General features: G+C 46.7%; 1 protein-coding gene across 1 annotated transcript in view; it reads left to right on the top strand.

Moving 5' to 3' along the window:
• Window positions 1-9,133, top strand: part of LOC148142757 (uncharacterized) — a 32,677-nt gene extending 23,544 nt beyond the window's left edge. The window contains exon 4 of the mRNA XM_087976210.1: window positions 8,991-9,133. Coding sequence (XP_087832336.1) covers window positions 8,991-9,133 — 143 coding nt within the window. The remainder of the gene's footprint in view (window positions 1-8,990) is intronic.
• Window positions 9,134-16,695: the final 7,562 nt, after the last annotated feature.

The following is a 16,695-nucleotide window of genomic DNA, read 5'->3' as shown; positions in this document are numbered from 1 at the left end:
TCTATTCCCCTGATCATCTTATAAAGCTCTATCAAGTCTTTTCACAGCAGAGAGCGGCACGAGCTGGGTGGAAGTGAGGTTGGAGCGCAGAGCTGGTCGGGAAGGTAAGTGATTGATATTTGAGTGGGTGTGTTCTAGACCCCAGGCCCTACATAGTAGGGCCTCCCTCCCATCCTCCTCCTCTAACCTAATTTGAAGTCCACAGGTAAGCTACTCAGTGTTCTTGTTTTGGAGACGAGGTGTAGAGTAATGGCAGCGCAGGCAGTGGAATGTTCCTCCTGCAGGATGTTCGAGGTAGGGGTGACCACCGATACTCCTGCCGACTTCATCTGCAGGAAATGCAGTCAGATCCTGCTCCTCACAGAACGAGTTAGGGAACTGGAACTGGAGTTGGATGAACTGAGGATTATTCGAGAGGCTGAAAGGGTGATAGATAGAAGCTACAGGGACATAGCTACACCAGAGAACAGAGGTAGCTGGGTAACAGTTAGAGGTGGGAAGGGGAGGAAGCAGGCAGTGCAGGGATCCCCTGTGGTCGTTCCCCTAAACAATAAGTATACCGCTTTGGATACTGTTGGGGGGGACGGCCTAGCAGGGATAAGCTGCAGTGACTGGGTCTGTGGCGCGAGGTCTGGCTCTGAGACTCAGAAGGGAAAGGAGAGGAGGAGAGCGCTAGTTATAGGAGACTCTCTAGTTAGAGGGATGGACAGGCGGTTCTGTGGACATGGGCGAGACTCTCGGATGGTTTGTTGCCTCCCGGGTGCCAGGGTCCAAGACGTCTCGGACCGTGTCTTCAGAATCCTTAAGGGGGAGGGTGCGCAGCCAGAAGTCGTGGTACACGTTGGCACCAATGACATAGGTAGGAAGAGGGGTGGGGAGGTCATTCAAGAGCTCAGGGAGTTAGGCTGGAAGCTAAAAGCTAGGACAGACAGAGTCATCATCTCTGGGTTGTTGCCGGTGCCACGTGACAGTGAGGCAAGGAATAGGGAGAGAGTGCAGTTGAACACGTGGCTGCAAGGATGGTGTAGGAGGGAGGGCTTCAGGTATTTGGACAATTGGACTGCATTCTGGGGAAGGTGGGACCTGTACAAGCAGGACGGATTGCACCTGAACCAGAAGGGCACCAATATCCTGGGGGGTAGGTTTGCTAGCACTCTTCAGGGGGGATTAAACTAATTTGGCAGGGGGATGGGATCCGGACTTGTAGTCCAGCAAGTAGGCTAGCTGTTTGTCAGGATGTCCAAGAATGTAGGGAGGCTGTGAAGAAGGTAGCACTGACAGGGAATACTTGCGGACACAGAGATGGGTTCAAGTGCGTATACTTCAAGGCAAGGAGTATCAGAAATAAGGTGGGCCGAAGGGCCTGTTCTGTGCTGTACTCTTCTATGTCCTATTTTCTATGTTCTAAGTCACCCCTCATCCTTCGCCGTTCCAATGAGAAAAGGCCTACCACTCTCAACCTATTCTCGTACGACCTATTCTCCATTCCAGGCAACATCCTGATAAATCTTCTCTGCATCCTCTCCAAAGCTTCCACATCTTTCCTAAATTGAGGTGACCACAACTTCACACAGTACTCCAAATGTGCCTAACCAAGGTCCTGTACAGCTGCAACATCACTTCACGATTCTTGAATTCAATCCCTCAGCTAATGAACGCTAATACACCATTGGCGTTCTTACAAGCTCTATCCACCTGAGTGGCAACTTTCAAAGAGCTATGAATATACACCCCAAGATCCCTCTGCTCCTCCACCTTACTAAGAACCCCACCATTAACCCTGTATTCCGCATTCTTATTTGTCCTTCCAAAATGGACAACCTCACACTTGGCAGGGTTGAACTCCATCTGCCACTCCTCAGCCCAGCTCTGCATCATATCTAAGTCTCTTTGCAGCCAACAACAGCCCTCCTCACTATCCACAACTCCACCAATCTTCGTATCGTTTGCAAATTTACTGACCCACCCTTCGACTCCCTCTTCCAAGTCATTAATAAAAATTACAAATTGGGCGGCACGGTGGCACAGTGGTTAGCACTGCTGCCTCGCAGCGCCAGAGATCCAGGTTCAATTCCCGCCTCAGGCGACTGACTGTGTGGAGTTTGCACGTTCTCCCCGTGTCTGCGTGGGTTTCCTCCGGGTGCTCCGGTTTCCTCCCACAGTCCAAAGATGTGCAGGTCAGGTGAATTGGCCATGCTAAATTGCCCGTAGTGTTAGGTAAGGGGTAAATGTAGGGGTATGGGTGGGTTACGCTTCAGCGGGTCGGTGTGGACTTGTTGGGCCGAAGGGCCTGTTTCCACACTGTAAAGTAATCTAAATCTAAATCTACAAATAGCAGAGGACCCTGCGGAACTCCACTTGTAACTGGGCTCCAGGCTGAAAATTTACCATCTACCACCACTCTCTGACTTCGACTGGTTTGCCAGTTTTCTATCCAACTGGCCAAATTTACCTCTATCCCATGCCTCCTGACTTTCCGCATAAGTCTACCGTGGGGAACCTTATCAAATGCCTTACTAAAATCCATGTACACTACATCCACTGCTCTACCCTCATCCAAATGATTGGTCACCTCCTCAAAGAATTCAATAAGACTTGTAAGGCAAGACCTACCTCTCACAAATCCGTGCTGGCTTTCCCTAATCAAGCAGTGTCTTTCCAGATACTCATAAATCCTATCACTCAGTATCCTTTCCATTACTTTGCCTACCACCGAAGTAAGACTAACTGGCCTGTAATTCCCGGGGTTATCCCTATTCCCTTTTTTGAACAGAGGCACAACATTTGCCACTCGCCAGTCCCCTGGTACCACCCCCGTTGACAGTGAAGACGAAAAGATCATTGCTAACAGCTTTGCAATTTCCTCTCTTGCTTCCCACATAATCCTAGGATATATCCCGTCAGGCCCGAGGGACTTGTCTATCCTCAAGTTTTTCAAATTGCCCAACACATCTTCCTTCCTAACAAGTATCTCTTCTAGCTTACCAGTCTGTTTCACACTCTCCTCTTCAACAATACGGTCCCTCTCATTTGTAAATACTGAAGAAAAGTACTCATTCAAGACCTCTCCTATCTCTTCCAACTCAATACACAGTCTCCCACGACTGTCCTTGATCGGACCTACCCTCGTTCTCGTCATTCTCATGTTTCTCACATATGCATAAAATGTCTTGGGGTTATCCTTGATCCTACCCACCAAAAATTTTTCATGCCCTCTCTTAGCTCTTCTAATCCCTTTCTTCAGCTCCCTTCTGGCTATCCTGTATCCCTCCAACGCTCTGACTGAACCTTGTTTCCTCAACCTTATGTAAGCCTCCTTCCTCTTTACAAGACATTCAACCTCCCTCGTCAACCAAGGTTCCCTCACACGACCATCTCTTTCCTGCCTGACAGGTACATACATATCAAGGACACGTCGTATCTGTTCCTTGAAAAAGTTCCACATTTCCACGACATCCTTCCCTGATAGCCTATGCTCCCAACTTATGCTCCTCAGACCCTGTCTTGCAGCATCGTATTTACCATTCCCCCAATTGTAAAACCTGCCCTGTTGCACGCACCTATCTCTCTCCATAACCAAGGTGAAAGTCACAGAATTGTGGTCACATCACCAAAATGTTCACCCACTAACAAGCCCATCACTTGTCCTGGTTCGTTACCAAGTACCAAATCCAATATGGCCTCCCCTCTGGTCGGACAATCTACACCTTGTTGGGTGTTTACTATAGGCCCCCCAATAGCAGCAGAGATGTGTAGAAAGAGATTGGGAAACAGATTTTGGAAAGGTGCAGAAGCCACAGGGCGATTTCATGGGCGATTACAACTTCCCAAATATTGATTGGAAGCTCTTTAGATCAAGTAGATTGGATGGGGCGGTGTTTGTGCAGTGTGTCAAGGAAGCTTTTCTACAATTCCTCGCTATTGTAGAAGAAGAGGGCCAGAAAAAGAGGTCTGTACTGCACATCGAGCTGTTAAATAGGAACCAGCGATCACCCAATCAGCTCACTGAGCCTCTTCCATGGGACCAGGACAACTCACCGTTTGAGGAGAAAGTGAGAACTTCTGCCCGAAACGTCGATTCTCCTGTACCTCGGACCTGCCTGACCTGCTGTGCTTTTCCAGAATCACACTCTCGATCCCCAAATCACTGCATGAGTCCCTAACACAGCAACAGGAAGAGACCATTCAGCCCCTCAAGCTGCTTATACAGACATTGCAGGATGCTCCAACATGACAAACCAATGATGCAGAGACTGCACAGACAGACTTCTCCATGTAGTCCCTCCTGGCTCCATTGGTAATGGTACGCATGTGCTACTTTACCGAGGTTTGCTTAGGGTGAGGAGGGAAAGGGGATGTTTTGTGCCAAGTCTCAAGGACACAGCTTCCATCTCCAAGAAGACAGACTGGCATTCTCGATGGAGGTCAGAATCTAGTGGGAATGGCTAACTCTTTCAGGAGAAAGGCATTGTGGCTGCTGACAGATTTGCGAACAATGTGACTTTCAATGCAGGGTCACACAGCAGCACACACTGAGGTGGTGAGAGATTATTCAGAACCTGGAGCTCTCTCTCAACCAACATGGGAGTTGCAGAGGTATGTAAACTATCAGGAAACACATATCATGGAGGAAATAAAGATGCAATTTTTCATGCTATCGGTGTCATTTGTTTGGACATAATGGGTGTTCGGCCATAACCCACCGGTTCAGCACTACCACCACTTATTGCCTCCCAACACTACAGATGATATACTCATTCCCTTCACACTCTCCTCATGGTACCATCTTCCCAGGGATTATTCTGGTGGACCTCCTTTACACTGTCTCTGTGGCTCGGAAATCATTCCTCATAAAGGAGAGAAAATCTGCACACAGTGCCCCAGATATTGTCTCACCAACACTTGACAACAGCAGGAAGCTGTCTTTACTCCTGTACTTGAATCATTTTGTGACAAAGGACAACATACTATTAACAGTCCTGATTGCTTGCTGCCCTGTATGAATTCTGTTAGTGACTCATGATCAAGGGCATTCAGATCCTTTCACCAACAGCACTTCCCAACCTCACACCTTCTAATCAATATAAAATCAGAAGGATGGTATTTGTTGCCCACACCCAAATTATTTCCTTGCCTTGTCAATCCCGATGCTCCAAGTACTGATACAGGTGATACCCCATGAGTGATGACCTTCAGTCCAGAGCAGAACCCGACTCTCTGTATTCTCTCCATGAACCAATTCTCAATAGTTACAAAGTCGAAGGAGTGTAAGGTTACTTTAAAAGAGAGGGTGTGTTTCTAAGCTGAGAGATTGTGACAGCCCATGTGCCTGTGAGTGCAGAGATTGCTGAAATTTGAGAAAATGTAACCGTTACCTTGGGGTTGTGTTTTGATGTTAAGGCAATCAAATTTGAATTTAACCAATGAATTTAAATTATGTCCAGGATACCAACAATCAATTGAATTTGAATTTAATTGTATTGACAACATCTGACCAAATGAGTCTTGGACATTTAAAAGCAAGGGTATTTTAAAAATTAGTCTGAGCACATGTCATCTGAAGGGCTTCTCAACGCTCTCAAAGAAATCTCTCAGAAGGCACTATCTCTCAAACATACCTTTTCCAGTGAAAACAGCAAAAAGTGTAAGAAGACGGCCCAGGGAGATAACAGCAGAATTAGAAGGATAGAAGGGAGACAGCATAAGGGTCTGTATGGACTTTGAGAGAGTAAGTTACTTTAATAGGTAATAATTGTGTTATTGGAGGAGAATTTTAAGAGTTGGAGTCGTCATGATTAGTTAAGAAAAAGTGAGCTCAGATTTGTTTATAGATTTGTTTCGTGTTCACTGTTAGAGTTAGGAAAAGGAAATTGTTATTTTTCTTTAAACAGTGGAAATCAGGAGTTTTCTTTCACTCACTCAGCCTTTTTTTTTATCAGATTACGAAGTGAGGGGAGCTTCCCTGGGGTGTTGGTTTTAATTAGCAGAGTAACTAGACCTCTGCATTAAAACAGGTTGGTGTCAGGAGTGGGGAGTTATCTTTGATAAACCGAGTTCAAACCTCCTGGTATTGAGGAGGATGATCAAAGGAGTCAGAGGTGTGGACCACATGGGCAGACGGACTGTTGTTCCAGTCACCACTGCCCTGTTTACCCACCTGCCCCATTGAGGGGCCATGCCTATCCGAGACAGAGGTGTCTCCCTCCAACACTGGACTGGGGAGCTGGCCTGTTGCTTGCCCCGTGGCAGGAGGCTGGTGTTTCTGGCGTCTGCCCCCAGAGAAGGGCCGGTTATCCCCATTTCCTCCTCTCGCTGCTGCTGTTGTGGAGCCCTTTCTGCACTGCCATGATACGCTGCCACTCGGTGACCAGGTGGCACTTGTGGCACTGGCAGTACTGCCAGCTACACACCCGCTGCTCCTTCAGCCAAACATCGAAACCATGGTTCCTGCATCGTCTTTCTTAAAGTGACAATGCAGTCTTTCAACTTTGTAACATCAATCCACGTAGTATATTCCCCTCTTACCCCTGGGCTCTAACCTTCTTCACTCACCAGTGTGCAAGCATTTCAATATTCGCCTGAAAATTGAAATATTCCAGTCCCACTGTTCTCATTTGTCGATGTCTCAAATAACAGCCTCCACAAACTGCAGCAGATTTATTTAAGATAATTTCTGAATGTAAACTGGCTCTGCAAAATCATATCATTACTCTCCAATTATCCTGTTATCACATTACTCATAAAATGTGCTAATATCTTCTACCAACTGCCATCAAATTATTCATGACTTGGTTAATAATTCCCTCTGCATCATGTTTTAAATATTTGCAGATGCAGCACCTACTCACTACTGTCCAGGATCTGACCAAGAATCGAAAGAACTGTGACTTCCTCATTTAGTGCAGCAATTACCACACTTCAATGCAATCAGTTTTTCAAGTAATTGCTCTTTAATAATTCAAAATTCCTGCACTTGCTCAACTTCACCAGTCACCCTGTTCCCTAATAATTCTGCAAGATTTTCGGTTCCTTCCTCTGTGGAAACTGAACCAACCTCAGGAGACAGAGAAAATCCATGTCACCTCATGGGTACCTCTGAGGATGGCACGATGGCACATGGTGGATATGACACCCATTCTTGCACGGAAAGTTCCAGAATCAAACTAATTCACTTCATTTTTAGTATTAGCACAGTCCTCTCCCTGGTGTGAGACCACAGGTTCTGCTGAAGCAAGCGACACAGCTCTGTGACCTCCTCATTGTCTAATCAAAGTGGCGTCACACATTGCACCTGGAATAGGTACAACATTGGAAAATATTCCTGGAAATCCCAGAGAGGAGATTGTGGTGCCCTGCTCCCCACTGTTTACAGAGCTTCCCTTCTATGCAGTCTCTGCTCCATTTGTTAGCCGTGTTGAAGACCCCGATACACTGTGAATGCCCTGCCCACACCTTGTTCAGAGTGGGGTCACCAGACCCTCACCTCTCCCTGAATGAATGCAGCAGCTGGTACACAAACCTGAGGAAACCATTTACAGAACCTTCACTGATGTTCCAGCGACAGGAGCAGGTCAAATCTACGTATACATGGCACACCCACTCTGTGTCGAAAATGCCTTCATTCTTAGATTCTTGTCAGTTGCTGATGAACTGTTACATCTCTGCACAGTCCCACTGACCTGAAATATTAGCAGTTCCAGTCTCCATAGAGTAAGTTGACAATCGCACCATTTTCTGTACCTCAGTCACGATGACAGCAACACCACTATTGCATGGGGAGTTGATTAGAGAATATGGGGAGGCGATCCCAAATTTGTTTTTGTCACTAAAGTAATTCCATGATAGGGACACTGTGCCAGAGTATTAATGTCACTGGAAGGTTAATTCAGAGCCACAAGCTAATTATCTAAAGACACTGATTCATATCTGACAACAACTGATAACAGCCCTTAAATTCAAATCACAAGAATTGGAACAAAAGTAAATTTCATTGATAATAACTATAAGTCCCTCAGGATTTTGTCTAAAAACCGAGCTGTTTCGCTGATGTCGTTTGGAAAAGAAATCGAACATTCTTATCTGGTTTGGGTTATGTGTGACTTCAGACCCAAAACATTGTGCTTGGCTCTATTCTGCCTTGTGGAATGACCTCACAGTCAAGGTCAATCAGTGATGGTCATCAAATGCTGTCCTTCCCAGTGATGTCGACATTCCCATGAAATCAAAGAAATTAGGAGTTAAATCAAACAATGGAAGATGCTGCCATTTTGAAACCAAAAAAAAAAGTGTTGGGGAAAATGAACATGTTTGCCTGCCTCTGTTGAGAGAAAGACAGAGTTCACATTTCGAGTCCACAGACCATACGTGAGAACTGAAAGCAGCTGGGAAATATTGTGATTATTTTAGTGACAGAATTGTTTGTTATGAAGAGGAGAAGGAGTGAGTTGAACAGAAGGAGAGAGAGAGGGAGAGAAAAAGAAGCAAACAAAGGGATTGTTGATCGGCTGGGATGGAAATAAAATGCACCATGAATCTCATTTATTTTCTGCCTTTTCCCAAACTCTTGAAAATCATTCCAAGTCGTTGTTTAAACTGAGTTATGTCCCCTCTGCCTCTCTTCCCAGAGTGTGCTCATCTCCTTATATTCACTAATGGGACATGGATATCACTGACTGGGCCAGCGTTTATTTCCCCTGCCAATTGCCCTTGAGAAGATGCTGCTGAGCTGCCTTCTTGACCAACTGAAGGTTCCTAGGCCCATTCAGTTTCATTTCTCTGAGACTTTGTAGTGATTGATCCAGCTGAGTGGCTGACTTGGCCATTTCAAAGGGCAGCTGAGAGTCAACCCTGTTGCTGAGAGTCTGGAGTCACATGTAGGCCAGACCAGGTGAAGGTAGTAAACTTCCTTTCCTGAAGGGCATTAGGGAGCCAGGTGGGTTTTCCTGACAACAAACGATGGTTTCATAGTTTCATTTGATTCATAATTCCAGGTGTTTTATTGAATTCAATTTCCACCTTTTACCGTGGTGGGATCAAATCCGGGGTCTCGGTTATTACCTGGATCCCTCGATTAATAGACCACAAGCTGGACCATCGCCTCCCCGTCTTCTCTAATCAAATCCCCATGCAATAGTGGTGTTGCTGTCATCGTGACTGAGGTACAGAAAATGGTGCGATTGTCAACTAACTCTATGGCGGGTGGAACTGCTAATATTTCAGGACACTGGGACTGTGCAGAGATGTAAACAGTTCATCAGCAACTGACAAGAATCTGAGAACGAAGGCATTTTCAACACAGAGTGGGTGTACCATGTATATGTGGATTTGACCTGCTCCTGTCACTGGAACAACAGTGAAGGTTCTGTAAATGGTTTCCTCAGGTTTGTGTACCAGCTGCTGCATTCATTGAGGGAGAGCTGAGGGTCTGGTGACCCCACTCTGAACAAGGTGTGGGCAGGGCATTCACAGTGTATCGGGGTCTTCAACACGGCTAACAAATGGAGCAGAGACTGCATAGAAGGGAAGCTCTGTAAACAGTGGGGAGCAGGGCACTACAATCTCCTCTCTGGCATTTCCAGGAATATTTTCCAATGTTGTACCTATTCCAGTTGCAATGTGTGAAGCCAGTTTGATTAGACAATGTGGAGGTCACAGAGCTGTGTCACCTGCTTCAGCATAACTTGTGGTCTCACACCAGGGAGAGGACCATGAAGCGAACTGGTTTGATTCTGGAACTTTCCATGAAAGAATGGTTGTCATATCCACCATGTGCCATAGTGCCATCCCCTGAGGTACTCACGAGGTGACATAGATGATCCCTGTCCCCTGAGGTGAATACGTTGGTTCTGTCTCCACAGAGGAAGGAACAGAAAATCTTCCAGAAATATTAGGGAACAGGGTGACTAGTGAAGATGAGGAAGTGCAGGAAATTTGAATTATTAAAGAGCAATTACTTGAAAAACTGATTGGATTGAAGTGCGGTAAGTTGCTGCACCAAATGACTGATGAATTTAGAACACTGTAGAGATGGGGCTGCAGACTGAGCATGCTCTTTTGGGTGCCAGTCTGGACATGATGAGTCAATGGCCTCTTTTCATCCTGTAAATTCCTTGATTCTATGCAGCATTTCCATGACTAATGAGGGAAGTCAAAGTTCTTCAAAGTTCTTCAAATTCTGGGAAAGTGGGCGGCACGGTGGCATAGTGGTTAGCACTGCTGCCTCACAGCGCCTGAGACCCGGGTTCAATTCCCGCCTCAGGCAACTGACTGTGTGGAGTTTGCACGTTCTCCCCGTGTCTGCGTGGGTTTCCTCCGGGTGCTCCGGTTTCCTCCCACAGTCCAAAGATGTGCAGGGTCAGGTGAATTGGCCATGCTAAATTGCCCGTAGTGTTAGGTAAGGGGTAAATGTAGGGGTATGGGTGGGTTTCGCTTCGGCGGGTCGGTGTGGACTTGTTGGGCCGAAGGGCCTGTTTCCACACTGTAATGTAATCTAATCTAATCCAAGACAGTGGTGAGTAGGTGCTATGGCTGCAAATATTGAAAACATGATGCAGAGGGAATTATTTACCAAACAGTTAGTAATTTGATGCCAGTTGGTTAAAGATACGAGCACGTTTTGTGAGGAAGGAGGTAACTGGATAATTGGAGAGTAATGATATGATTTTGCAGAGCCAGCCGACATTCAGAAATTATCTTTAATAAATGCGCTGGGGTTTGTGGAGGATGTTGTTTGTGACATTGTCTAATGAGAACAGTGGGACTGGAATATTTCAATTTTCAGATGAATTTTGTAATGCTTGCACACTGGTGAGTGAAGAAGGTTAGAGCCCAGGGGTAAGAGGAGAATATATTACACGGATGGGTTTACAAAGTCGAAAGACTGCATTGTCACTTTAAGAAAGGCGATGCTGGAACCATGGTTTCGATGTCTGGCTGAAGGAGCAGCGGGTGTGTAGCTGGCAGTACTGCCAGTGCCACAAGTGCCACCTGGTCACCGAGTGGCAGAGTATCATGGCAGTGCAGAAAGGGCTCCACAAACAGCAGCAGCGGGAGGAGGAAAGGGGATAACCGGCCCTTCTCTGGGAACACCAGCCTCCTGCCATGGGGCAAGCAACAGGCCAGTTTCCCAGCCAGTGTTGGAGGGAGACACCTCTGTCTCGGATAGGCATGGCCCCTCAATGGGGCAGGTGGGTAAACAGTGCAGTGGCGACAGGAACAACAGTCCGTCTGCCCATGTGGTCCACACCTCTGACTCCTTTGATCATCCTCCTCGATCCCAGGAGGTTTGAACTCGGTTTATCAAAGGTAACTCCCTACTCCTGAGTCCAACCTGTTTTAATGCAGAGGTCTAGTTCCTCTGCTAATTAAAACCAATATCCCAGGAAAGCTCGCCTCACCTCGTAATCAGGTTAAAAAAAGGCTAATTGAGTGAAAGAAAACTCATGATTTCCACTGTTTAAAGAAAAATAATTTCTTTTTCCTAACTCTAACAGTGAACACTAAACAAAACTATTAACAAATCTGAGCCCCCTTTTTCTGAACTAACCGCTACTTGACTCCAACTCTTTAAAAATGCTGGTCCAATAACACAATTATTACCCATTAATGTAACTTAATCTCTCAAAGTCCAAACAGATCCTTCTGCTGTCTTCCTTCTATCCTTCCAAATCTGCTGTCATCTCCCTGGGCTGTCTTCTTACACTTTTTTCCTGTTTTCACTGGAAAAGGTATGTTTGATAGATAGTGCCTTCTGAGAGATTTCTTTGAGAGGGTGAAGAGCCCCTTCAGATGACATGTGCTCAGACTAATTTTTAAAATGCACTTGTTTTTAAATATCCAAGTCATTTGGTCAGATGTTGTCAATACAATTAAATTCAAGTTCAATTGGTTTTTGGTATCCTGGGCATAATTTATATTAATTGGTTAAATTCAAATTTGATTGCCTTGACATCAAAACACAACCCCAAGCTAACGGTTACATTTTCTCAATTTTCAGCAATCTCTGCACTCACAGACACATGGGCTGTCACAATCTCTCAGCTTAGAAACACACCTTCTCTTTTAAAGTAACCATACATTCCTTTGACTTTGTAACTATTGAGAATTGGTTCATGGAGAGAATACAGAGAGTTGGGTTCTGCTCTGGACTGAAGGTCATCACTCATGGGCGTCACCTGTATCAGTACTTGGAGCATCGGGATTGACAAGGCAAAGGAATGATTTGGGTGTGGGCAACAAATACCATCCTTCTGATTTTATATTGATTAGAAGGTGTGAGGTTGGGAAGTGCTGTTGGTGACAAGGACCTGAATGCCCTTGGTCATGAGTCACTAGGGATTCATACGGAGCAGCAAGTAATCAGGACAGTTGTCCTTCATTGTTGTCCTTCATTGCAGAATGTTCATTGTAGGAGCAAAGACAGCTTCCTGCTGTTGTCAAGTGTTGGTGAGACAATATTTGGGGCACTGTGTACAGATTTTCTCTCCTTTATGAGGAATGATTTCCTAATCACATAGACAGTGTAAAGGAGGTCCACCAGAATAATCCCTGGGAAGATGGTACCATGAGAAGAGTGTGAAGGAAACGAGTGGTTAATCTCTCGTGTTGGGAGGCAATAAGAGGTGATCGCATTGAAACCGGAGGGTAATAGGCTAACATTCATTATGTCGAAAATAATGATACTGACAGCGTAAAAAATTGCATATTCATTTCCTCCATGATACATGTTTCCCAATAGTTTTTCTCTGCGAAGCTCCCATCTTGGTTGAATGAACTCTCACCACCTCAGTGTGTGCTGCCGTGTGACCCTGCAGTGAAACTCACGTTGTTCAAAAATCTGTCAGCAGCCACGATGCCTTACTCCTGAAAGAGTTAGCCATTCCCACCAGCTTCTGACCTCCATCGAGAATGCCAGTCTGTCTTCTCGGAGATGGAAGCTGCATCCTTGAGATTTGGCACAAACCATCCCCTTTCCCTCCTCACCCTAAGCAAACCTTGGTAAAGTAACACATGTGTACCATTATCAATGGAGCCAGGAGGGACAACATGGAGAAGTCTGTCTGTGCAGTCTCTGAAACATTGGTTTGTCATGTTGGAGCATCAATGATATCCGAGGAATCGACGTTTCGGGCATTAGCCCTTCTTCAGGAAGGTTCCTGAAGAAGGGCAAATGCCCGAAACGTCGATTCTCCTGTTCCCTAGATGCTGCCTGACCTGCTGCGCTTTTCCAGCAACACATTTCCATCTCTGATCTCCAGCATCTGCAGACCTCACTTTCTCATCAATTATATCCTCCTATCAGAGGCTTGAGGGGCTGAATGGCCTCTTGCAGTTGCTGTGTCAGGGACTCAAGCAGTGATTTGGAGATCGAGAGTGTGGTGCTGGAAAAGCACAGCAGGTCAGGCAGGTCCTAAGTGCAGGAGAACCAACGTATTAGGAATAAATCCTCAGTTTCTCCTGAAGAGGTGAGTTGTCCTGGTCCCATGGAAGAGGCTCAATGAGCTGATTGTGTGATCGCTGGTTCCTGTTTAACAGCTCGATGTGCAGGACAGACGACTTTTTCTGGGCCTCTTCTTCTCCAATAGTTTCAATGTTATTTCCCTGTGAAACCAGCTTGAGGTGCTGGTTCTTCCTCTTCACTGTGGAAATGGGCAGTGCCCAACAGTCCTGTTGCATGAATGTTACAGGCATTTTAACAGCACAAGCTGAAATGTTGTCCAGGCCTTGCTACACATGGCCACAGGAACTGAGGGCTAACAAATGTTTTGGACATTGTGTAATCTTCAGTGAACATCCCCACTTCTGATCTTATGATGGAGAAAGACATTGATGAAGCAGCTGAAGATGTTTGGTTCAGCGAGGAAGCTATCCTAAGGAACTCCTGCACAAATGTACCGGGACTGAGAGGATTGATGTCCAGGGATCACAAACACGTTCATTTCTGCTCTGAATGAGCCCCTTCCAAGCTTTACTATTTACATACTGCTCTAAAAAATACCTCCTGGATGCTCCTTACAAATTCTGCTCCAAGCTCTAACACAAAGTGAATCCCAGTCAATGTTGGGAAAATTAAAATCTCCCATCACCACCACCCTGTTGCTCCTCCATCTTTCCATGATCCTTTTACATATTTGGACCTCTATCTCCTGCCTGCTGTTGGGAGGCCTGTAGTACAGCCCTAACATTGTCACTGCACCCTTCCTGTCTCTGAGCCCTGCCCATATCGCCTCACTGCTCTAGTGTTCCATAGTGTCCTCCTTCAGCCCAGCTGTGACGTTCTCTCTGACCAGGAATGCAACTTCTTCACCCATTTTACCTCCCTCTCTATCCCGTCTGAAGCATCGATATCCTGGGATATTTGACTGCCAGTCATGATCTTCCATTAACCAAGTCTCAGTGATACCAATAATGTCATACTCCCAGCCCTAAGTTCATCTGCCTTATCTAAGACATTTCTTGCATTAAAACAAATGCACCTCAGACCACCCGCCCCTTTGTGTTCATCATCTGCTCCCTGTCTCCTCTTCCCCTTCGTCATCCTGACTTCATTATCTAGTTTATTACAGGCTTTAGTTACTACCTCCTCACTGTCAGTTTAAACCCTCCCCAACAGCGTTACCAAAAGGACCCCCAAGGACATTGGTTCCAGTCCAGCCCAGGTGGAGACCGTCCAATTTGTAATAGTCCCACCTCCCCCAGAACCGGTCCCAAAGTCCCAAAAATCTAAACCCCTCCCTCCTGCACCATCTGTCAAGCCACTCATTCATCCTGTTTATTCTATCCCTCTGATGAGCACGTGACTCTATTAGCAATCCTGAGATTACTACTTCAGAGGTCCGAATTTTTAACTTGGCTCCAGACTCCCTGAATTCTGTTTGTAAGCCCTCATCCCATTTTCTTTACCGATATTGTTTGTGCCTTTATACACCACGACAACCGGCTGTTCACCCTCCCCCTTGAGAATCTTCTGCAACTGATCTGAGACATCCCTGACATGTGCACATGGGAGGCAACATACCATCTGGGAGTCTCGTTTTCAACCACAGAACTGCCTACCTACTCCTCTACAATTGAATCCCCTCTGACAATAGCCCTTCCACACTTTTTTCTTCCCTTCTGTACAGCAGAGCCAGCCACGGTGCCATGAACATGGCTACTGCTGCCATCCCCTGGTGAGCTCTCCCCGCTCCCAGTCAGCTCCTCACTCTCCCTGCTCCCACTCAGCTCCTCAATCTCCCCGCTCCCACTGAGCTCCTCACTCTCCCCGCTCCCACTCAGCTCCTCACTCTCCCTGCTCCCACTCAGCTCCTCACTCTCCCTGCTCCCACACAGCTCCTCACTCTCCCCGCTCCCACTCAGCTCCTCACTCTCCCTGCTCCCACACAGCTCCTCACTCTCCCCGCTCCCACACAGCTCCTCACTTACCCCGCTCCACATAGCTCCTCACTCTCCCCGTTCCCACTCAGCTCCTCACTCTCCGCACTCCCACTCAGCTCCTCACTCGCCCCACTCCCACTCAGCTCCTTCACCTGCCTCTCTTCCAACCGGGCTTGCTGCATCAGGTTTTCCCACTGTCACCTTCTCTACATCGGAGAGACCGAATGTAAACTTAGGCTCACGAGCATCGCTGCCGGGTCCGCAGGGGCCGACCAGGTCTCCCAGTCACTGCCCATTTCAATTCCCCTCACCACTCCCTTTCCAAAATCTCCATCCTCCAAGGCATCGCCCATTTCAATTCCCCCAATCACTCCCTTTCCAACATGACCATCCTCCCACAATCCAAAGATGTGCAGATTGGGTGAATTGGCCATGCTAAATTGCGCATATTGTTCAGGGATGTGAGGTATGGAGCATTAGTCAGGGGTAAATGTCAAGTAATAAGGGAGGGGAATAGGTTTGTGTGGGATCCTCTTCAGAGTGTTGGTGTGGACTGGTTGGGCCAAAGGGCCTGTTCCCATACTGGAGGGTTTCTGTAACTATAACTATCGTCTCATCTTCCACCTGGGCAGCCGAGAGCACGATGGACTCACAACTGAGTTCTCCAATTTCAAAAAGCCTTCCTTCCCATCGCCCGACTACCTTCCCAGCTCTCCCCATCCCTTCCACTGCTCCCTGCCACCAACTGGATTCGGTCCTCCCATTGACCAATTAGGTTGTACCTTTATTAGATTAGATTAGATTTTTTTAGATTAGATTAGATTAGATTAGATTACTTACAGTGTGGAAACAGGCCCTTCGGCCCAACAAGTCCACACCGACCCGCCGAAGCGCAACCCACCCATACTCCTACGTTTACCCCTTACCTAACACTACGGGCAATTTAGCATGGCCAATTCACCTAACCTGAACATCTTTGGACTGTGGGAGGAAACCGGAGCACCCGGAGGAAACCCATGCATTTACGGGGAGAATGTGCAAACTCCACACAGTCAGTCACCTGAGGCGGGAATTGAACCCGGGTCTCTGGCGCTGTGAGGCAGCAGTGCTAACCACTGTGCCACCGTACCTTTGACCTGCCTTCACCTATCCCCACTTCACCACCCTGCCTCTGCCACCCCCATTATCTGCAGCTTCCCCTACATCTGGTTAAGGGAAATCCTAAAGCTTTTTATTCCATTATAAGGAGCAAGAGGATAACTAGAGAAAGGCTTGGATCATTCAAGGACAAAGCAGGAAAGATATGCGTGGAGTGGGAGA

This window comes from Chiloscyllium plagiosum, unplaced genomic scaffold (genome assembly GCF_037043375.1).
Source record: "Chiloscyllium plagiosum isolate Xiang-an unplaced genomic scaffold, Cpla_swu_hap1 HiC_scaffold_28, whole genome shotgun sequence".
Classification (NCBI taxonomy): Eukaryota; Metazoa; Chordata; class Chondrichthyes; order Orectolobiformes; family Hemiscylliidae; genus Chiloscyllium; species Chiloscyllium plagiosum.
Note: the sequence above shows the minus strand (reverse complement) of the source record. Positions and strands in the feature narration are given on the sequence as shown.